The 23653-nt window shown below is 41.7% G+C and overlaps 1 protein-coding gene and 1 long non-coding RNA gene across 8 annotated transcripts in view; one reads left to right on the forward strand and one right to left on the reverse strand.

The window, feature by feature from the left end:
- Positions 1 to 23653, forward strand: part of LOC117188663 (cystathionine gamma-lyase) — a 32264-nt gene that overhangs the window by 2877 nt on the left and 5734 nt on the right. Inside the window, exons 2-5 of the mRNA XM_033392852.1 lie at positions 758 to 954; positions 2276 to 2366; positions 22608 to 22878; positions 22939 to 23266. Coding sequence (XP_033248743.1) covers positions 758 to 954; positions 2276 to 2366; positions 22608 to 22878; positions 22939 to 23266 — 887 coding nt within the window. The remainder of the gene's footprint in view (positions 1 to 757; positions 955 to 2275; positions 2367 to 22607; positions 22879 to 22938; positions 23267 to 23653) is intronic.
- Positions 3688 to 7712, reverse strand: LOC117188664. 7 transcript variants are annotated; one of them, XR_004472789.1, is made up of 5 exons: positions 7525 to 7712; positions 4835 to 5204; positions 4644 to 4753; positions 4356 to 4574; positions 3688 to 4288 (listed from the first exon to the last, which is right to left on the reverse strand). It is a non-coding gene; the product is annotated as an uncharacterized LOC117188664 (long non-coding RNA). The 7 variants fall into 7 exon arrangements; XR_004472790.1 differs by lacking the exon at positions 7525 to 7712 and adding an exon at positions 5273 to 5287; XR_004472788.1 differs by lacking the exon at positions 7525 to 7712 and adding an exon at positions 6862 to 6876 and having other exon boundaries at positions 3948 to 4288.

Below are 23653 nucleotides of genomic sequence, written 5' to 3' on the forward strand. Positions count from 1 at the left end.
TTAGAATTTTATTTAAGCTTGGGTAACATATACAAAAATGCAAGGTTATCTCTGTAAAAACGTTAATAAATAAAATTTTTTGTAGAATTTGTTAGAAAAAGTTTGTACATTTTTTCGGCTGCTGACTAGTGTAATTAGAATATTTTCGAACACTTCGTCTAGCCTTGTTATTGTGTTAATTTTGACCGCAAGATAACCTGTAAATTTTGTTGTTCATTTAACCCACAGGTTAAAAACGAAATATTAGTTGATAAACAATAATTTTGATACACTTTTTATTCCTGGTACTTAAAGATTAAAGGGATTATTAGATTCTTGTAGATGTCCGACCCAATAAAGTATATTCGTATATCGACACATCGTGTCGATATTGCCATTTCTGTCTGTCCGTCTGTCAATTAAGCCATTCTTTTTCATATAACAAAGATAGGCTTACATAACTATGTAGATTTGTATCATGACCTTTAAACACCGATCCTCCAAAAATATTCCTTTCAACGCTTTAGAAAAATCAGGTGAGAAGCAGCAAACTAAAGAGAGAACTATGTGATCGACCGAATGGACACGATAATGGGCACATACCAGGAAAACTTACTGTCGTAGCTGCAAGGAAGAGTAGGAACGGTTTAAGACATCTTGGACTTCTAAGAAACCGCCACCAAATCCTTGGCTCACATACCCAAATACAACCTAATTCTAAGAAACACCTTAAGTCTTTTACGATATCTAAAAATGTATATATTAAATCCATTTTTAGGGATATGAGTATTCGAGGAGTGGTAATCCCACAAGGAACGTTTTGGAAACCTGTTTAGCTGCGCTTGACAATGCAAAGTATGGTCTAACATTTTCTTCTGGACTTGGAGCGACAACTGCGGTGCTAACAATGCTGAAGAGTGGAGATCACATAATTGTGGGCGATGATGTGTATGGTGGAACAAATCGACTTGTGAGGTAACATTACATTTACATATAGCTGCGGTCAAAATAATAGTAGTGCCCAGACAAGTTGAGACAAGTGAAAACTTTTCCCTTTATAACAAGACCTGGGAGCACATTCACAAAAAATGTTTAATTTTTATAGTAATTTAGCTAATTACAGATTATAATAACAGAAAACAACTATGGTAATTCCTCAAAATGTTTAGACCCAGGGGACCCCCCAAAACAGATGCATGTTCTTTGAGGCATAAGGTAGATAATTTCGGTCAATATACAAACGTATAAATGTATACTGGCCAAATTGCGTAGTAAAAATATCTCGCTCAACCCATTATTAAGTATCCGCCGTTTTTTACAGTTTTGCAATTCTATTTTGGGGGAAATTCAAGATCTACGGAAGCAAAAAAAAAAAACAATTTTTAACTCTAACTTCGCCGACTTCGGGTTTTACTAAACAACCACCTCGACTTATTACTTTCCTTCTGAAGTGAACACTTTAATTATTTCGCGCTTTTCGCGCCATGCTCCATGAAAGCGACACCAAATAACAAAAAAACCAAAACTATAAAACCTTAAGACTGTTAAATAAACCATTCAAGTATTATTAAACACTAAAAACCATGCAAAAAATGTAGTTGATTTCATAATTTAAAAAACTTTCTGTATCCCTACTATTATTTTGACCACATCAAAATGTTGATGTTTTTCAAAACATGAAGTAAAAACGAAGGGGAGCGTTGTGAGTCGCTGCTACGTCCGCGACTCTACATTTATGCCCGATACTCAATCAGGCTCCTCTCCGCCAGAGGGCGCACGACGAAAAGTCTCTGAGAGAGGGACAGAAAATAAGTAAGCACGTAGACGGCGTTGCGTAGCCACTGCAAATTGATTTGTTGCTTCTGGCTATAATAATAATCCGATTTGATCCAGTTTCGGAAGTCTGGTAGATTCTCTATAGTACTGTTTAGTTTTTTCGTATCTTCAAAACTGTGGATGGCACACATTTTTGTCCTTTGTGGGTGCATGATGGGACGGGGCGAAATTTTGAAATACACTTGTAACAGTGCAATATCACAGGAGTGTGGATACCAAATTTGGTTGCTCTAGCTCGTATAGTCCTTGAGAACTAGTCGTCAAACCACTAGCTCTAACGACTCGGCTGTTAATGATCAGAAATGATAGCCAGAAAAAATAAATCAAATTGCAGCGGCTGCGCAACTCATTTCACGCGCGTAAAAAAACCCTTCCAATTATTACACCATAAATGAGCAGCAATGAACATCTTATAATCAGAATAATTAACTGAAGTCATTAAATAGGCAATATGTTTCAGACACGTAGCCTCACGCTTGGGAATATCTGCTACATTTGTGGATCCAACAAACTTGGAAAGTGTTAAAGCTGCAATTCAACCTGTTACAAAGGTATGTATATTCACTGCTATGATGTTAGGATATACTTTAGTAAAATGGTTATATGTGCACTGCTTTTAATGACGTATTTTTTCAACACGTATTTTCTTGATTTATTTTTTATTTTTATTTGTTTATCTGTTAATAAGTACAAAACAAAAAGGCATAAAATCAATTTTTTTAATAACAAAAAAAAAAAATAGTTTTATATGTTTGACATAGAAAATGGCTATAACAGCAAAATATATTTTGTATGGAAAAAAAATTTCCTAAGAACAAGTTTTTGGGAAATGAACTCTCTTAATAATTAATGCAGTTGAACTTATGGTCCTGAAGTTTATTCAGCCTACTGGGCATTGAGCCTGCCAAGTTTTGTAGAGTTAATAACTCTATCCTATTCCATTCTGCAACGATCGCTTGCTTTAATTCTTTTAAGGTTTTGTACTGCCTTGTACAGGCATAGACTTTTGCTGAAAAAGTTTCACTATCTATCAATTCTATATATGCTTGAGCATTTATCCGGCCGGATATTGAACATATTTGAGACTTTAGCACTAAAGGCAGCCCATATCATAAGCGATCCATCACCATGGTTTGGCTTGTAGCAAGTTGGCGCGGGTCTCTCCAATATATATGATAGACATCTGAATTGTCTAAATTCAATTTTTTTTCATCACTAAAAATTAAATTTTATAATTCGTGGTCCCAGAACTTGTGTTTTTCAAAAATGACATCATTATGACGTTTAGTTAAGCGGCGTTTGCCCACTTTCTTTTGATATGTGAGGTTACAGTTTTCGTTCAAAATTGGGCTCACACGTTGCCTGGGGATTGTTAACCCGAGTTCTGCCTTGATTTTGTTGCAGCTCATTAAGTCTTCAGTTGAAAACTGCCGCAAGTGCCGGTTTGTCAATTTTATTGTGGTGGATACTGGGCCAAGTCGACGATTTATGCGGTAACCGTCTGGATCTATGAAAAAGTTTGAAATAGTTTTTCGATGTCGATGCATTAGCGAAAATTCTTTACCATGTGGCATTTTTAACTAAAATGCCATTTTTGTTTCAAATTTGTATTGGTTTGATGCAAAATGGATTTTACGGGGTAGCGACATATCTCCGACGAACTATCTCCGCCGATCCACAAACGACATATCTCCGCGCGAAATTATGTCGTTTTAAAGCGACATACCTCCGCGCGGAGATATGTCGTCTCAAAACGTCATAACTCCGCGCGGAGATATGTCGTTTGTGGAACGGCGGAGATATGTCGTTTGTGACACGGCGGAGATATGTCGTTTCGAAACGACTTAAGTCCGCCAGAAAATAATTAACTAATTTCGCATGTAAAATACACTTATATTTTTTTGACAGCATTTCATTTTATAACATGATTTTATTGAAATTAAAAAATGTGCAATAGTCCAAATACACAGAAATCATAATAGAAGTTTTCTTAAATTTTGTCGTTCTTAACTTACACAAATTAATTGTAAATAAAAACATTGCGTATGGCCTCTTCGACTTCTCGGTTGCAACTTGGACATTTTGGCTTTATATTTTCATTTTCTTCCAAGTCGTTTTTTGCTTGGTTGTGGGCCACAATTTGATCCCAACATGTACCACAAATGTTTACGTGATTGCACGGGCGCAACAACACAGACTTTGGGTTACATAGGCACACATTGCATGGATTCATTTGAACCAATGATTTATCAGATGACTGACTTGAATGAGAAGCATTCGATGAAAGTGACGATGTGGAAGATTTCATATCAGAAGACATTCCAGTTAAATTGCTTTCATTGTCCACCCCTTCAAAGAAGTCCTGCTTTGAAAAGCGGTCAGCTAAGGAAACAGTGCATGTCAGAAATCCCTGTATATCTATTTCACCTCTTTCAAAAAGATCCATTGCGTCCATTATTTTTTTTGAGCGATCCTGAGAACAAAAATAATTAAGCTAACATATTATTTTGAACGATTAACTTAAAATTTATTCAACTTACACGTAATTTCTTCTTCTGTGTCTGATTTCCATTACCACCATTTTGAAAGAGTAAAGCAAACTCGCGACTTTTTTCATTTTCTGCATCAATAAGACATTGAACAAATTTACAAAAGTGCCCATTTGCTCGAATTTTATTTCCCAAATTCAAATTATAAGCTTCTACTGAGCTCGTGGTTCTAGTTGACCTCTTAAACACGGATATGCTTTTTGGTCCCTCCTATAAAATTAGGGTTAAAAATTGATAAGTAAAATACAACTCAATTATTAAACAATAAATAAAATATACCTTTTTAAGCCACTGTCTATTAAAATATTTTAAAAATGGAGAAAACAGCTTCTTATTTAAGTTTATTGCTTCGCCTTTTAGAAGGTTAAATGCTTCGACAATTTTGCTTTCTGGTAAAAGCGGCAAGTGCAAAAATTTCATAAATAGCATGTAAAATTAGTAAATAAAGTGTAGCATAAGAAGAAATTTACCTTCTGCAAATATTTAATATAAATTATTAAAAGTTGCTTAAAATCTCCAAAAGGGCACACTTTAAATGTAGCATCAATTAAATAATGCCTATTATGCTCCGGAATGTTGGCTTGCATCTAGGTGATTACCTTGTCTGATGAAAATATGCAATAAGCAAACGAGCTCGATGCGTACACTTTTTTATAGAACTGATTTGCAGTATTTCCCTTGGCTATTCCAAAACGGTTCATAATATTTTCGTCTTGAAAAGCTTCCAGAACATTCTCTGCAGAAGATGGAGGCTTTGGCAAGAAAGGCTGTCTTTTTCTTTGCAAAGTGCGTTTGACAGAGTCATAATTTATTTCAATCTCCGCTTCACCTTTTGTTTTCCTAATTAATTGAATAGAAAAATAATACATCAGTCTGTGTGCATTTCTTGTCTGCTCGCATGCGCATACATACATGTACACCTACATATGTACATTGTATGTATGTACATCAGGGGACGGCACGGCCAATGATCGCAGACGGACTTCGAAACGAGCATTTACCGGTCAAAAACCGAGCGACGACCAAAGTCTCGCAAGAAACACCGGATCACGTAATAGAACATGAACGATCATGTCAAACTGCGACCCGGCACAACGCGTTTGTAACAGTGGTCGGCAGCAACACAATAATACTTTTTGTTTTAGTTTGACTTCTGTCAACGCACTCAAACGCAATGTAATGTGTGCGTGCCGACCGCTGAAGTATATACATACATACATATAGTGCCTCACAGCTTAAATGAACCAGAGCACTTTTCAAACTTCAAACCCCTGTAAAAATCAATTGAGCAGTCCCATAAAAAAAATTTAATACAATTCTGTTAAGGTTTTACTTATCTTACCAACCAAAAAAAAAGAGTTCGATACCCCGCAAAAAGGAAAAAAACAAAATGCGCACTAGAAAACACCCCCACAGCCTATTTGGTTCAAATTCTCTTTGAACAAAATAAGCTGTGGGGTGGAAAAAGGCAGTATTTTTGTTATTTATTATTTAAAACGTCTTAGAAAAATGTTAAAAAATATAAGAAGTTCGTTTTGTTTGTCATTTGATTTTCATTGGTAAGTTTGATGGTTTAGAAGTTATGAAAATTTAAAATTTTTAACGTGCTTTTCTTCATTTAAGCTGTGAGCCACTGTACAAACATATGAACAAGGCAGTATGTATTATCAAAGACTATACAATACCAAGATGTCGCATGAGGAACAAATGCTTTTTCAATTTTCGTTTGACGCTTCATGGTACGGGCGCGCGGGGCTAGTACTTCAATTCTCTTTTACGCTACCTTCGCCTCCGAAGTGCTACTCGGCTTCGTCAATGCCTCGGTCAGCACGAGCTCGAGCCAACCCAGAAATATGCTTGTAGTTGTGTATATGTGTGTATGTGCTAGGTCGGCACGGCCATAAACCGGTTTCGCCCGCAGCATATACGGCTTTTAGCTTCACACACAAGCGCACTGAAAGCATGTCAGTGCTGCGTGCCGAAACCGTAGGGCAGCGTGGTCGCTGATGTCTTTGGCGCGGCACAGTGGGGACTCAGCCGAAATAGTCAAAAAATTGTATGAGTGCTTTAGATAAATTTAATGTACGCATCTAATAGAGAATTTTCCAATCGAATTTTCAAGATAGTTTTAGTTTAGGAGATATAAGCACTCAAAGTTTAACATTTTTTCAGTGTGCAAATATTTATTGACTAACTAACTAATTTAGCAAGCTGAGACGGCCAAAGGTCCCACTGTGCCGCTCCAATGACATCGGCGATCCGCGACCACCGCTTCGACGGTGAAGGCATTGCCGAACAGACGAAACCGATGGGCAGCGGGGTCGCGGTAGAGACGAAGTACAGGCGAAAAGGGAATTGCAACCCCGCGCGCTCCCTCGTGCCTTTTGGGTACTAATGTTAGGACACGCCATAGAACAGCTTTTTGGTCCCTCATGCGACATCTTGGTATTGTATAGTCTTTGGTATTATTAAAATTTCAATTAATATATTAACTTACTCAGCAAGAACATCATTGAATACTTTTTTGGTGTCGAAATTGCCATTATTTTCGCACTTCAGTTTTATTTCACTAAGAGCACTGATTTTTTCCATTTCATCACTCTGAGGGCCATGGCTATGCACAACATATTCAGGATTTGAGTAAACTCTAGATTTGTCTGCACTTAAATAAACTCTGGCTTTACAGAATTTAACCCGGCACACATTGTGTGTGGTTTCGCCTAGTTTTAATTGTTTGTTTTTTACATATGTAAATTTGTTGCTCGCATAATGAAAACAACAGTAACGAGCAGCCCGCTCGGCTTCCTTCTCTGAATTCAAATTTAATATTTTCGTAGTCCATGTTCTTACTGTCTGAGCAACCGAATCGGAATGAATGCAGCAGAATAATGCGGCATATTTTTGGCGCGCGCCTCGCACGCTTTGCCTATTGCACAGAAAAAAATATTCTATAACATTCTATTCTATGCACATTTTTAAAAACAATAAATTATCTACATATTACATATTAAATAATACGTTTATATTACATTAAATACAACACGGCATTCTTTAACAATTTTTGTTTAATGAAATTAACTTCCTAATAAAAACGCTGTTCATAAATTATGCAGTAGCTATATTTGCTCAATTAAGACAATATTTTTTACGGTGCATTTACAGTTAGGTAACCAGCTGAAGATAAAGAGTATGTGCGAGAGGGACAGAAAATCAGTCAGAACATGTCGTCGGGCGCTGCGTAGCCACTGCAAATTTATTTGTTCCTTATGTTTTGTTTTTTTGTTTTTTTTTTGTATTTTTTGATGGTGTATCGGCATAATTTGCTCAAAATCGCTGCGCGGAGATATGTCGCTTCTAAGCGTCATAGCTCCGCGCGGAGATATGTCGTAGATCCGCACTGACTTTGTCGTGCTTAGGGTAGCTAGTGCCTCCCTGCACGCCAAGACCCTTCTGGAACTGACCGCGGACGACTGCATGGACATTATCGTCGCCTGACTGTGGACGAATAGATTGACCGCGTCGTGTGCTCGCTCTATAAGCTGAGCGACCTCTGCTGCTTTCCGGATGGCGAAAACTTCCGCCTGAAATATGCTGTATCGGTCCGGTAGCTCATACGACAGCCTTATCTCAGGGCCTGTGCAGAAAAAGCCCGCTCCTACTCCTCCGTCCATATATGTCCGTATATATGGAGCCGTCCGTATATATGTTGAGGTGCTTAACTTGGTCCCTGCCCTTTTTCCAGTCTTCGGTTCCCAGAGATGAGATAGTTTTGATGTCGGGGAAAGTTTGGGGGATCATGTAATCAGTGGATCTGGTCATGTTCCTGCCAATTAAACTGTGCACGTATCCTTGTGATGACATATTTCCTAAAGCGATAAGGCGCTGTGCTGCCTTTCCCGGAATCAGGCGAGCGTGAATGTCCAGGGGGTCGATTCCGAGTACAGTTTCGATTGCTTTTGTTGGGGTTGACCTCAGCGCCCCTGTAATACAGAGCAGAGCCTGTCGCTGAGTCTTTTCCATAAGCTTATGGTATGTCTTCTTTTCAGTAGCTTGCCACCACACTAAGGCTACATACAGCAGAGTTGGTCGCACCACCGAGGTGTAGATCCAGTGCATTAGAGCAGGTGACAGGCCCCATGTGCTGCTGAGCATCTTCTTGGATGCATAAAACGCAATGGTGTCCATCTTCACCCTTTCCACTACTTTCCATGCCAGCTTGCTGATCAGTACTGTGCCTAGGTATTTCACCTGTGATTTTGGAGTCAGCCTAGTTTGGTCAATTTTTTGGGGGTCCATATCGGTACCTTGTACCTCTTGGTAAAGAGGATGCGGTCCGTCTTGTCCGCGTTGATACTGAGTCCTACCTCTTCCGCCCACTCACGTATCTCCCTGAGTGTACGTTCCATTAAGGAGCTGAGGGTTGATGGACATACACCCGTGATAAGAATGCTTATATCATCTGCATAGGCTGTTATCTTTGGGGCCTTCCTTTCTAGTGTTTTTAGTACAAAGGAGGCAAGGCTTATCGGTCTGTAATCCTTGGGACTCACATGGCTGCACTTTCCTGCCTTTGGGAGGAAGACAACTCTTGAGGTTCTCCATTGGACAGGGATATAGCCCGTACTTAGGCATGCTGAGTATATTGCGAAGAGCCATGGGGTGATCACCTCTTTGGTCAACTGCATCATGGCTGGGAATATCCCGTCCAGTCCTGGTGCTTTTATGGCCGCGAAGGAGTCTATGGCCCAGTGGATTCTCTTAGTGGTTAACAGACCTGTTGGGGGGTGCTGTTTCTCGGTTGCCAGGTCCTGATGCTCCTTGGCGTTAGTGACCTCGGTGCATCCAGGGAAGTGCGCCTCCATTAGTGCTGTTAGGGCTTCTTTACTGCCTTCTGTCCACTGTCCGTTATCTAGTTTTAGTTGGCTCTGTACTGTGGGCTACTTTGAAAGCAGCTTCCGGAGCCTAGCGGTTTCGGGAACTTTCTCGATATTGGAGCAGAAGTTCCTCCACGAGTTCCTTTGTGCCTTACGTATTTCCTTCTTGTAGCTCCTAAGTAGGATTTTATATTCCTCATTGACAATCTCTTCGTTCGCTTGTTTGGCGATCTTAAAGAATTCCTTGAGGTTGTTCCTTTGGAGAGAGAGATCTCAGTTCCACCAGAGTGGCTTGGACCTCTTCTTCGTTCTCGAGGGTTTGCACGCTGCGTGGTAGGCTCTTTATAGGATAGGATCTTTAGGGATTTCTTTATATCCTCCGCAGATTTCACTGAACCCGGATTCGCGAGCTTCGAAGCAACTGTCCTTTTTAAACTTTACCCAGTTTGTGTTCCGGGGGTTTCTGTAAACTGTTATCTTCGAAGAGTGTTCGAATTCGCACTTGAACTGGATGTACTTATAGTCTGAGAAGGATGGTCTTTCGAGGACTCTCCAGTCAGATACCAAAGTACTCTTTCCCGGGACGAAAGTTAGGTCTAGCACGTTTGACGAGGTGGGACCTACGAAGGTGTGTTCCTCACCCAAGTTTGCTACGTCTAAGTTAGTGGATATGATAAAGTCTAGGAGTGACTCACCTCTATCGTTGATGTCGGGGCTTCCCCACACATTGTGATGGGCGTTGGCGTCTGCGCCAATGAGGAGTTGCAGATTTCTGGAGCCGGCTTCCGTCACCAGACTCCTAAGTTCTTCCGGTGGAGCGGGCCTGTCGTGTGCCATGTAGCAGGAAGCTGCCATAAGGCGCTTTTCCTCGCTCTCCAGCATCACTACCGTCAGGTCGTCCGTGCTGTAATGAGACATAAGATGAGCATGGATTCCCTTCCGTACGAGTACGGCGGTTCTGTTCCTGCTTACCGATGTTGAGTAGAGAAGGTTGTAATTTGAGGACTTTAGTCCGGCCACAGAGTTGCCTGACGCAATCCACGGCTCCTGGACTAGAGCTTTATAAGCGGGCCCTTGTTCCATGGCAATGAGGAGCTCCGCCGACGCTATTTTGCTCTTATGGAGGTTGAGCTGCAGCACCCTTAGCGTCGTGGGTGGGTAACTCAACCTCACACTATGACTATGACTATGATTGTCAGGTCACCGTCCTCCTCTTCCTCCGAGTCCTCCAGCACAAGACCAAAGGGGTCTTTGGACCCCGCTTGTCTGAAGGGTGTGCGCATCTTTATCCTCGGGGTGGCGCTTTTTCAACCATAGGTATACTCTACCTACGCCCCACGCCATCTTCCCGAACTTGGGATACAGAATATCCTCTGCCTCCTTGCTGATCTGGAGGATCGCATGCTGGCCCCCCTCGTTGGGTAGTGGGCTACTCGCATACAGCACCTTCCAGTCAGCCGTTGGCACGTCCGGATTTTGCCTTTGCAGCAGCTTCAGTGCTCGCTCCCCCTGGACAGCAATGGGGAAGAGCACCTACGCCTTTGGTATGGACGGGATCAGCTCCCTGTCTACCACCTCCAGCTTGGCCCCCTCCCACAGAGCTTCCAGTAGGGGCACCTTCTGCACCAGCCACTGCCGCGTTGGGTCGTCGTTACATTTGAGGATCTTGACCCCGTTCAGCCATCCCGCTCCATCGAACGTGGGCATGGGAGCGCTGGGGTCCTCCTCTATTCGGGTGAACAGTGATTCAACGAGCTGCGCGTGGACTAACTTCCACTGCGCCGCCGTCATCTTCCCGTTCTCGTCGCTGCGGTCGATCAAGGCCACAATGAGATGTCTCTTGGACACTTCGCTCATGGCTTTCTGTCTCGGCTTCCTTGCCTTCGGCTGGGGGGTGGCCGCCTTGGGCCCGCGTTGCCGCTTGCTTGCCGGAGTGTCTTTGGCAGCACTCTCGATCGGGCGTTGCCTCTTAGTGGCCAACATCTCCTCCACCTTGTTGGCGAATCCACCGTTTGCTGCCTTCATCTGGGGCAGCTGCGCGTAGTGTTCGTGACCCTCCTGTACCCGTTGCTCAGCCCAGGCTAGCTTAGACTTCTCCTCTTGGGAGATATCCGCCTTGCCCTGGAGCCGGCTCAGTAACTTGAGGGCCGCCTTATACTGAGCTTTTGCCTTCATCCCCTCCCTGGAACGCTTCGGCCCTTCCCTACGCAGGGAGCTGGTACCTGGTTCCGGCGAGCGGAGAAGGCTTTCTTCTTCTGTTTTGCTGATGGATAGCACGCTCTCCGGGTCCGAGTCTGTGTCGACAGCGGCACCCGCGCGGCTCACCCTGCATCGCGTTGTGGCCTGCTCCCGCAATGCCCGAGGTGTGACCGCTGGCGACACGCAGAGAGGATTGCTCCTCCCCGTGCCCGCCGGTGGTAGCAGTCACGCTTTCCACCGACGTTTGGCTTGACATCCCAACCCGTGTTCGCTCCTTTTCAGCCTCCATGTTTGGCCCGAAGGTCCATAGGCTAATATTTTTCGGGGGGACCACCCCCTAGCGTTTTATGCCCGGCCGCCAGGCAGGCCCTGGTTCAGTTCCCCCGACTTTAGATCGGGAAGACGATGGACCATTGCCTTAGCTGGACATTGCATTATCCCGGGCAGGGCAAGCGACAGTGCATTACCCTCGCCCGGGATAATGCAGTGTCCATTACCCAGCCGGCACCCTCGTGGAGGGTTCAGCTAGAGGATTTTTGCCAGCCGCGCAGCTCATTAAGTGCATTAAATCATATAGCTGTTATAAGAAATTTGTATATATTTTTTTATAACAGTCTCCTTCTAAGTTAATACACTTCTCAAGTCAATTCATTTCTGTCGGCCAAGCGCAACTTTAAGCACAGATAAAAGTCGGCACCAAAAGTCTGATTTATTTCGCGTAAACATTGCCAAGAGAACTGCGATCTTGATCAAAAGTGAGCAAACGCCGAAAACTTTCCCATGTTAAATTCTTTGTTCAAAATATGGCAAACGCGGACTTTTGACATCTTGGGGTCACAGTTTTTGGCCACCCTGGAGAGACACGTCCTTCTAAGCTCGTTCGTCCACGCTTAAATTCAGCAGTCCAGAACTTCACAGTTGCAAATGATGGGGAAGAGTCCCCATAGTCAGCGTCCAACTCGGCTTTAAATTGTCTAGGTTATACCTTAAAAATCAAATATCTTATGACAGCACAATATTCAACTTTTCCCATTTTCACAAAAGCACTGACATCGAATTGGTCAATCGATTTTTCAACGAAAATATAAATTCGATAACTATAATAATATGGCTGAAATTTTTTCGGGAACACATTAAAAGATGCCTAATCACAGTACCAAAGTTTGGTTAATGTAGGAGGTACACCCACATTTCCAAGCGCGCAAGTACATCACCTCAGAGGAAGTTATACAAAAAAACAACTCCAAGAATAATACTGAGTTTATTTAAACGGATTCTGTACGGCTTCCAGATGTTAACACTATGGAACAGCCTTAAAAATTTGGCATCAAACCAACTATTTCTGATAGAATTAGGGGTCCAAAAATGTAAAATATATTCATATTTTTACACTTGGAGTGTTTTTCTTTCGTGAGAAAATTGTTATGTTTTGTCACTTTCTTTTGGACGTAAATTGGCTTTTTGACACCTTTTCTATTTAGCGCTAAGCTCGAACTATCTCTTGGGCTATCTCGGTTTCAAAGTCCAGCATGTTAACCTTATCGATCCTTGTATCAGTTTCTGTCTGGACTCCGCGTCGATCTTTCTCTTGACATTTTTTTGTTCGATGTGAAAATCTTGCTCATAAACCCGTTTTCACCATTTGCACTTACGGGCAATTCCATATTGCTATTTCTCAGAACTCTTTCATTGAATGTACAACCATAACGGATCATAACTTCCACTACGATTAAGATGTCGTCCATGGGATCAGCTACAGCAAAGTTGTGCTCTAAATTTGCTTTCGCAATTTCAAGCTTCTGTGTAGCTGAAGCTGCTCGTAGTCGCATCCCAAGCAGAGGCTCAACATTTCCTTTAACTAAGCCAGTACTAATTATTAAATGAGAAGCACATGTGTCCAAAGTCAACACACATTCGTTTCCATGTACTATGCCTCTGATAGTGAGATTGACACATCTCGAGTCCCTGAGTTGCTCTGGAGATAAGTTCTGCTCCCGATGAAGCTCCAGATGATTACCATTATTCACCGCAGTCCGTACAAGATGCGCTTTCTACGATGGACGGCTTATTAAGAGCAAAGCTTCAAAAGTCGGCGTTTGAATGACTGCTGCTTCGATCGTCCTTCTTTGCATCAAAACCATTGCGCAACGCGTTTCTTTATCCCTGACACCGACGATAAAACCATTAGTCTAGAATCTTACCAGAAAATCGGCTTGGCCAGGAGAATCGCCTACCGTTGTAACCTCCGCTTCGGCTTCAGGCTGTGAAATTGCCGTATGTGGTCACCTCCATATCCACACGCTTAACAGCGTCATAGTCATCACTTAACTATCACTTCCAATTGAAGGATACGATCTTCGACACGATATTTCGAATTTCGTCGTCCATATATCGCCACGTCAAGATAATTCTCCAATTACTTTATCTCTTCATCCCGACGATAAACATTTTTCTGGATTTTCTAACCTAACCTAACCTATCTTGACAATTTTTCTTCCATCTGTTTTGAAAAGACTTACAATCTTTGTGATTTAATCATCCTATATCATCTGTTTCACATCTGCTTGGTTCTTCCTTTGCGACAGCACCTAAAAACTCTGAAACAAGACTAACTATTTAAAAAAATTCTAAAAATGTTTCTGTTGAGACAACGAGCTTTTTCGCTGACTATGATTGTTCAATAATTTCACGAATTAATAATTTCCGAAACGTTATAAATTTTATTATAGGTATTTTGTGTGTTGAGGGTGGCCGAAGATGCCAGAGCTTTTTACAATAGTATAAGAGTGATACACTTGGATGAGGCAAGCGAGCCGATCTCGAGCCAAAGTAATAGATTGGGGACAAAAAGGGTCTGTTCTCCAACTATATCAATCGGTAACTACTAGAGCAGGCGCAGCTGCTGACGGCTTAGCGACGGCATAGGAAAGAAAAGATAACAAGAGCGAGCATAGATAAAGACTAGATGATTAAATGAGAGCATGTTGCTGAGCGAGCATAGATAAAGCTACGCTTACGTTACGTTAGTTTAGTATAATGACCAAAATGGAAAGGAAAGTGAATTGATAGGCAATAGAAAGATGGTACAAAATTTACACTCGGGCTTCTCCCGAACATACTCCCCCCGTGGAAGGATCCATGCCTTTCACCTCAATAGACATAGTTTTGCAAGTGCTCTTCGGCTAACACCTGTAGCCATCCTGATCAAGGCGTCTCGAGATACGCCATCAGCTCCTGGGATGAGCTCGAGGATTCTCGCTAGAGGCCATTTCAGAGGAGGGAAGTTCTCGTCCTTAACAAGAACGACATCATTGACGTGAAGCTCAGGATTCCGGGTGCGCCACTTCGTTCTTTCTTGAAGACTGGTTAAATACGATTGGCGCCAGCGAGACCAAAAGATTTGCTGAAGCTGTGTGACCTTCTGCCAACGGTCCAAGCGATCGACGTTTAAATGAACGAAGTCAGGCTCCAAGAAGGTTGTGATGGGGGCGCCAACAAGAAAATGGCTGGGCGTGAGTACATCGAGATCTGCAGGGTTCTCTGAAAGAGGAAACAATGGCCTTGAATTAATGATTGCACAGATATTGCACGCGAGAGTGCGCAGCTCATCAAATCCAAGAAGCGAGGATCCAAGGGCACGTCGAAGATGATGTTTAGCAAGCTTGACTGACGCCTCCCACAATCCTCCAAAATGTGGCGATCTAGGAGGAATGAAACGCCAATCGATGCAATCGGTGAGACAAGCTTAATGCACGGCTTCTTGATGACTGTCGCTTAGGAATAGCGACTTAAGTTCCGCCAGTTCGTTCCGCGCTCCAACAAAATTTGTGGCATTATCTGACCAAATACGAATCGGTCTTCCACGGGTGCAAATGAAACGGCGAAGAGCAGAGAGGAACGCAGACGTTGTAAGATCCTTCACAAGCTCGATGTGAACCGTCTTGGTGGAGAAGCATATAAAAATGCTCATGTAGCACTTTAGTGGGGGCCGGTTTCGAACTTCTGATTTATACAGGAACGGACCGCAATAGTCCACGCCGGTAACTAAAAATGCACGAGATTCGCTGACTCTGTCCACCGAAAGATCTGCCATTATTTGCTTGAGAGTTCGAGGCTTCACTCTAAAGCATCTGACACACTTTTGGATTACGTGTGCTACGGTCTTTCGGCCACCGATTGGCCAGTACGTTTGACGAATGATGGCTTATAGCGACTGAGGTCCAGCGTGAAGGAGTTTTTCGTGTAAGTGCCGTATCAGAGCAGAAGTGATGGAATGATTCTTGGCCAATATTATGGGATGCCGTGCTTCGAAGTCCAAGGTAGAGTTTTTAAGACGCCCTCCAACTCGAAGCAAACCGCAATCATCTAAAAATGGCGAAAGCGAGACGATCGAGCTTGAAGCCTTGATGTCCTTTCGCGTTTCCAGGGCTCTTATTTCAGTAGATAGACGAGATTGCTGAGTAAGACGAAGAAGCAGTTCGGTTCCCAAACGCAAGTCCTCCACAGTTATTCCAGACTTTCGTCGATGAATTAATTTGCATACATACGCAAAAATTCGTTGCATTTTGGGGATGGAATTTACAAACTTTAATTCTTCCACCAAATATCTTGACGCACAGTTTGCAATTAGTATGCTTTTACGTGCCTCCAAAACTGGCTCTGGAAGAGCAGGCGTACTTGGCCATTGATCCTTACTGGCTGTCAAGTATGTAGGTCCATACTTCCAAAGATGAGAATTGATGAGCTCAGCTGGTAATGATCCTCGAGAAAGCATATCGGCAGGGTTTAGATCAGTTGGTACGTGCAGCCAAGAAATTCCAGACGTGAGTTCCTGATTAACAGAAAGTCTATTAGCGACAAATACATTGAAGTTGAATGGTTGATTCTTGATCCAAGCCAAAACGACTGTGGAGTCACACCAGCAATAATAAGAGCAATTGATGTTCATCAAAGACTTCATGCATAAGCTGGGCGAGTAGCGCTGCACCACATAATTCCAACTTAGGTATTGTGATAGTCTTCAGTGGCGCTACACAAGATCTGGAAGATAGAAGATTTGCCTTGACTCCATTGTCGCCTTACGAAACAGCGTAGATGCAAGCTCCATAAGCACTCATGCTGGCATCACAAAATCCATGCATTTCAAGGTTGCTGCTTCGAAGGAACGATAGGCGGTGAAAAGAAATTTAATGCATAGAGTCAAACTGCTGAATAAAGTTGATCCAAGTTGTGCGTAAGGAGACTGGCAGACTTTCATCCCAATGAAGCTTTTCTTTCCACAGCTGCTGTAGAAATATTTTTGCTTTAGTAATTACTGGCCCTATAAGTCCGAGTGGATCATAAAATCGTGCAATAGTTGACAATACAACTCGCTTAGTTGGTTTCGAAGGGACTTGATTGGGACAGAATGAAAATAATAGCTCATCCGAAGTGGGATTCCATGCTAAACCTAGCGTCTTGGTTACATCGCTGCCATCAGTAAATTTAACAAATGTTTCCCTATCTTCATGGGGTGTTTGATCGAGTACAGATGTATCGTTGGAACACCATTTCCTTATCTTGAAATTTCCTTTGGCTATGAGTCCTGACATCTGGCGAATTATTTCCAGCACCTCATTTGTAGTATCTCCCCCCGTTAGCAAATCATCCACGTAAAAGTCCCGCAGCACAACTTCAGAGCCAATTGGATATGACGAACTCTCGTCTGCCGCTAGTTGGTGCATAGAACGGACGGCCAGAAATGCTGCTGGTTTCGTTCCATAGGTCACGGTATCCAGCTTGAATGTTCTTAGCTCCTCGAGGGGTGAGTCACGCCACAGTATGCACTGCAGAAAACTATCTTGGGACGAGACACGGACGCATCTATACATTTTACAAATGTCACCAGTCAATGCTATACGAACGGTACGAAATCGAAGAAGAGTCGTAACTAACTTTGGCTGAATTGTTGGGCCTGACATCAATATATCGTTGAGGGAATATCCTGTAGATGTACAAGCGGATCCGTCGAAAACTACTCGGAGTTTTGTGGTGGTTTTGTCTTCTCTTAAGACGCAGTAATGGGGAAGAAAAAATTTGCATTGTTTAAGTGCGTCACATTTGACAGGGGACATGTGATTCAAATCGACGTATTCCTTTATAAATGCGGCGTATTGGGCCTTGAGAAGTGGTTTGCGAACCAACTTGCGCTCTAGATTGAGGAATCTGCGATAGGCTTGTTGATAAGAATCTCCAAGAAGACTGTCACTCAGCTTTAAAGGCAACTGAACGCAGTACTCGCCACTTGGAAGCCGACCGCAATGTTTTTTGAAATGTTCCTCGCAAGCAATTTCCTCCTTTGTTGCTTCTGTTGCGGGACCGTGGCAGTTTTCCACTTCCCAGAACCTTCGCACTAGCTCATCCAAACCAACGGTAGGCGTTTGACTCAATTCCGTCGAACTACGGGCAGCTAGGAGCACTGAGCTGTGGGAGTAATGACCTCCACCTGTGACAACCCAGCCGAGACGGGTTTTTTGTATTATAGGAAGTCCCCTCTCCAATTTGATCTGTCCAACGCATAAAATGTCGTAAAATAAGCTGGCTCCAATAAGTATATCGATGCGCTGAGATTTGTTGAAGTGTGGGTCAGCAAGGCTGATATTGGATGGCATTTCCCATTTGGATACATCAAATGAAGAAGCAGGCTGGTTTCCTGTAATACGTGGAGCAACGAGAGCTGTGAGACTCGTGAAGTAATCGGAAGTCCTGGATTGAATGACCAAATTAACTGAACCTTCCGTGTGAAATGCAGAATCAGCGCCGATACCGGATACTGATACCGAACCTTTGGCTCGTTTCAGCTGAAGCTTCTGAGCAAAGCGAGAGGTTATTAAATTAATCTGAGAGCCTGAATCCAGAAGAGCCCGGCAAGGAACAAGATTACCACATCGACTCTTTATCATAATGACTGTCGTGGCTAGAAGCACTACGTCTGAGCTAAGATTCTGAGCAGGAGGCGAGCATGGTGATGAAGCAGCAACAAGAGAACTTGAAAGATTGGGGCCTGAGCATGAGTCTGTCTGAATAGGAGAAGTAGTAGCGTTTGCAGGTTCCGTGTTAACTGACGTAGGCAGCGGATTGTTGATATGTAAAAGGGTATGATGCTTTTCACCGCATGTGCGACAAGAGCCTGAACTGCAGGAGGTATTCCGATGTCCCTTCTTTCAACAGTTGAAGCAAACTCTAAGCTTCCTTGCCTCTCTAAGACGCAAAGATGGCGAAAGGTTTCCAAAGCGAGTGCAGCTGTAAATGTTATGCCCTTTACTATCACAGAATACGCATTCCAATACGATTGTATTTGTGGCAACAAGACTTTGTTTTGAATGAGTGATTCGTTTATGTTTTCCAACCTGACTGCTATGAGTTTGAATCAACATAGCTTGATCCATGGACTCCATGGCTTGACATCTCCTCTCCAAAAAAAACCGAAAAATGGTCCCATGTTGGTATGACGATAGGGGGCGACAGCTCCTCCCATTTGGTACTGGTATCAAAGTCGAGATACTTGTATGTACAGTGAACGATGATGCATCCTGCTATTTCCTCCATGGTACCCATCGATCTAAGCGCTCTCATGTGAGAATGAAGCTTGTCCGATAAAGTACGTAGCTTTTGTAGTTGACCCATCTTCAACCTTCTCATGCCTCAGAATCTCAGCGACGTGTGCCTGAAAGATTAAACGTTTATTATTGAAACGATTGTTTAAAATGTCCAATGCAATATCATAATTGCTCTACGATACTTCCAAAGAGCGAACAGCCTCCAGGGCAGGTCCATCCAAACATGAGCGCAGGTGCTGGAACTTCTCAATCTTTGATAGAAAGGGCTCCTGATCTATTACTGTGCTAACCATCGAGTAAAAGTCTGCCCACTCAGTATAACCTCCACGGAAAGTGGGAAGTTTAATGTCAGGAATATGATATCGTGACCGTACATTTCCGGAGGCAGTAACGTTGAGCTCGGGTCGTATCGTTGAGTGATGCGGCATGTTCTGGGTAGTCCTGCGGAGTGCTGAGCGAATACGAACTTCGATTTCCATCGCCAAATCCTCAAAATTGTTGCTTAAGTCGCTGCCAATTTCGCTTACATCAAGCTTTTCTAAATTAGAATGAGTAACATTAAATGAGTCGGACATTTTTTCCAAGAATTTTAAATGAACACTTAGCGCATCCTCACTGATTGGGTTGTTTTCATCATTCAATATCGTCTCTCGAAGTGAAACGGCTTTGTTGTATATTGAGAGTTCCTTTAGTTTGTAAAAAGACACTCTGTTTTCCGGCAAGTCATTAAACTCATCCATTTTCGACAGGCAGCAGCGAGCAAAGCACAAAGAAGAATCGAAGAACCAACCGTTTGATTTTTTTTGGTATGCAAGCGCAAGTGCAGCGAACCCGAAGCCGCTAATGCACGTAGCTGTATTAGTGCTTGTAAGCAAGCGCGCGACGAAATGGGAACTAACCGCTTCGCGTTCAAACAGTTATGTTTAGTGGATAATTTTCACTGTTTATAATTGTTTATTTCCAAATTGTTATTGACGATCACGTCGGGGTCACCAAATGTTGAGACAACGAGCTTTTTCGCTGACTATGATTGTTCAATAATTTCACGAATTAATAATTTCCGAAACGTTATAAATTTTATTATAGGTATTTTATGTGTTGAGGGTGGCCGAAGATGCCAGAGCCTTTTACAATAGTATTAGAGTGATACACTTGGATGAGGCAAGCGAGCCGATCTCGAGCCAAAGTAATAGATTGGGGACAAAAAGGGTCTGTTCTCCAACTATATCAAGCGGTAACTACTAGAGCAGGCGCAGCTGCTGACGGCTTAGCGACGGCATAGGAAAGAAAAGATAACAAGAGCGAGCATAGATAAAGACTAGATGATTAAATGAGAGCATGTTGCTGAGCGAGCATAGATAAAGCTACGATTACGTTACATTAGTTTAGTATAATGACCAAAATGGAAAGGAAAGTGAATTGATAGGCAATAGAACGATGGTACAAAATTTACACTAGGGCTTCGCCCGAACAGTTTCTTTTGGTACAAAACAGTAAAATAGAAAGTTGTGTCCCGATTCAAGAATATTTATAGGTGTAGCCTTGAGCTTAAAGTTGAAAAGCGCGCTATTCCTATAGCAGCTACACTAAATATCGCTCTAATAGATTTATATTTTCTTATGATTTAGAATAAGATAGAATCCCGTCCCAAAAATAAGTACCACTCCACTTTTTTTTTATATTGACTGAACAACTACTGAAATAAATTTTAAAGGAGTCGGCGAATTTGATAACTAAAAAACTTGGCTCAATAACAGGTCAAATACAGCAGCCTAGAGACTGAGTGGTGTTCCTTGAGAAAGAGTTGAGCTAGGCGCGAACAATAACGCAAAGGAAAGCATATTTTCAATACGTCAACGTAAATATAACTTCAGCGCCTACCACTAAGGACATTTACCGCACTAAAAAAGGTGCTGATCCTTCAGCAATTTGCATTAAACTCTCCGGCTCCCGTTTATGTCAACGAGAAAGAACGATACAAAACGTCAAACGGCTGCACCTTAACCATTATCTATAGATTTTCACATATGATACCTTAAACGACGCATAGTTAATGTATCTATACAAGAAAAAAAAGAGGGGGAACGTTGTGAGGTGCTGCGGCGACCGCAACTCTACATTTATACCCGATACATAGTCAGTATGGCTACATTAAGCGACAATGTGTGCGTGCGGGAGAGGCAGAAAACGTGTCTGAACATGTTGTCGGGCGCTGCGTAGCCACTGGAAATTAATTTGTTCCTTTTGGCTATAAAAATATTCCGATCTGATCCAGATTCAGCAATCTCATAGATACGGTCATTCTCTATGATTGTGCGTTTTTAGTTTTCTCGTATCTTCAATATTGTGGATGCTACAGATAATAGTCCCTAATAATACTAATAATATCGGGTATAAAAAACACAACAAATTGTTTTTGTTCGACGTTTCCTGGGCTAAAAAAAAAAATACCGCAAGTAAATTTATCAGTTTTACATTTGAAAGCTTATTAAGCTTACCAGATGGTAAGCTAAAGCTAAAAAGTGTTTGGTTCGATTTATACCTGCATTTAACAGCATTCCAGAATTGCTAAGTTCAATACAACCACATGTAAGATACTCAAGGTTTGTGAAAGAAGAACACTACCTTTAAAAAAAAATAATTAAAAAATACCAGATTTTTAAATATTATTGACATTACTTGACTCCAGCAAGGTATTTGACATCGTCGATTATGCAATCCTACTCGAAAAACTTTTCCATGAGTGCAACTTCTCTATAACGGCTGTTAAACTAATGAGCTCATACTTGAGCATTCGGTATCAAACAGTTGTCACAACAACTGCTAAGTCATCGAGTTTATTGGTTAACCGAGGTGTACCACAAGGATTAGTTCTCGAACCGCTGCACTGGTCTGAATCGGAAATGATTAACTTTCGGAACCGATCCCAAAACAATTACAGTTCAAAGTAATCAGTACTCGCCTAATTTTTTGTCATTTCAGTTTGACATAAATGAATAATTTTATTTCAATTATGTTCAATTGTGTTACAGGAATTTTTAAATCTGGCAAAGAGCGTAAATGCTCCCCGCGAAATACGCTGTGCGCTTGCTAACACGAGCGTAAGCTTTGAAAGAACGCAGATGTAATAGTTAAACCAAACTATGACTCATAATTATCAATATGCTTATTGCAGGATTGGTAAACGACAGGAATGCAAAAATTGCCGATGTTCAAAATTATAAAATTGTACTTGAGTTGTGCACATTAGACCGTACCTGGAAAGGTATTTCGGTCTGGTTTTACAAGTTTTCTTTTTCTGATGGATTTTAAAATTGTAGGGAAAGCAAACCCTGTTGCGAAATGTCCGCAATTGCCAGTTACTCTTGACTTTTAAATAATCATATGATCGGGTCCGTTAACAACTATATTATTTTATTATTATTATTTTATTATAATTATTTTATTATTATTATTTTATTATTATTATTTTATTATTATTATTATTTTATTTTAATCCTTTTGGATTTTCCATTCACCTATTTTGATCATTCTAACGAATGATTTTGATTATTATTTTTTTTTTTTTTTAGCTGATATGGATTGAATCTCCGACCAATCCTTTAATTAAAGTTGCGGATATAAAAGAAATAGCAACTATATGCCATGACATCAGAGAAGATTTAATTTTAGCCGTGGACAATACGTTTCTGACATCATATTTCCAAAGGCCTCTTGAATTGGGTGCTGATTTGGTATGTTATTCACTTACCAAATACATGAATGGGCATACTGATGTGGTAATGGGTGGAATCACCATGAATTGTGATAATCTCTATGACAGTCTGAAGTTTTTGCAAAATGGTATGTCCACAACTTAAAGAAAAATTGCTTGTAATACGTATAATATAATCTTATTCTCAGCTGTTGGTATAGTTCCCTCGCCATTCGACTGCTACCAAGTAAATCGTAGTCTTAAAACTCTTTCACTCCGAATGAAGCAACATCAACACAACGCTATTAAAATAGCTAAATTTCTGGAAGCACATGAGTTTGTAGATAAGGTACTGCACCCTGCTTTACCTTCACACCCTCAGCACCAAGTCGCGCTTAAACAGACCTACGGGTATAGCGGAGTGTTCTCTTTTTATATAAAAGGAGAATTAAAGCACTCTACTGCCTTTCTAAAAGCTTTAAAGCTTTTTACATTAGCTGAAAGTCTCGGAGGATACGAAAGCTTGGCCGAATTACCGTAAGTAGTACGTACTAAGTACGAATTACCAATATTGTACCCTAAAAGGGTAAGTAAAAAAACATAGCTGGTATTAACATTTGTAATGCACTTTTCATCTGGAAGATCTCATTGGTCGTTTTTAGAATTACTGCTAGTATCCGCGCATAAAAACCTTGGTTCACTTTAAGATAATGTAATCAGACAGGCACAAATTTTCACTTACTATGGCGGATTACGCTTTCAGCCAAAATGCTCCCGTTTCCAAAAATATTTGATATCGATATGTTTCATTTTCTAATCGACTCTGGCAAACAAAAACGACTCACCTGGCTTTATTTTTTCCATTGCTTGCTTTGAAGCATAACGATGTAAAAAAAGTGCGCGATTTAAGAAGATCAAGACATC

The sequence above is a fragment of the Drosophila miranda genome, chromosome 4 (genome assembly GCF_003369915.1).
Source record: "Drosophila miranda strain MSH22 chromosome 4, D.miranda_PacBio2.1, whole genome shotgun sequence".
In the NCBI taxonomy this organism is placed as follows: Eukaryota; Metazoa; Arthropoda; class Insecta; order Diptera; family Drosophilidae; genus Drosophila; species Drosophila miranda.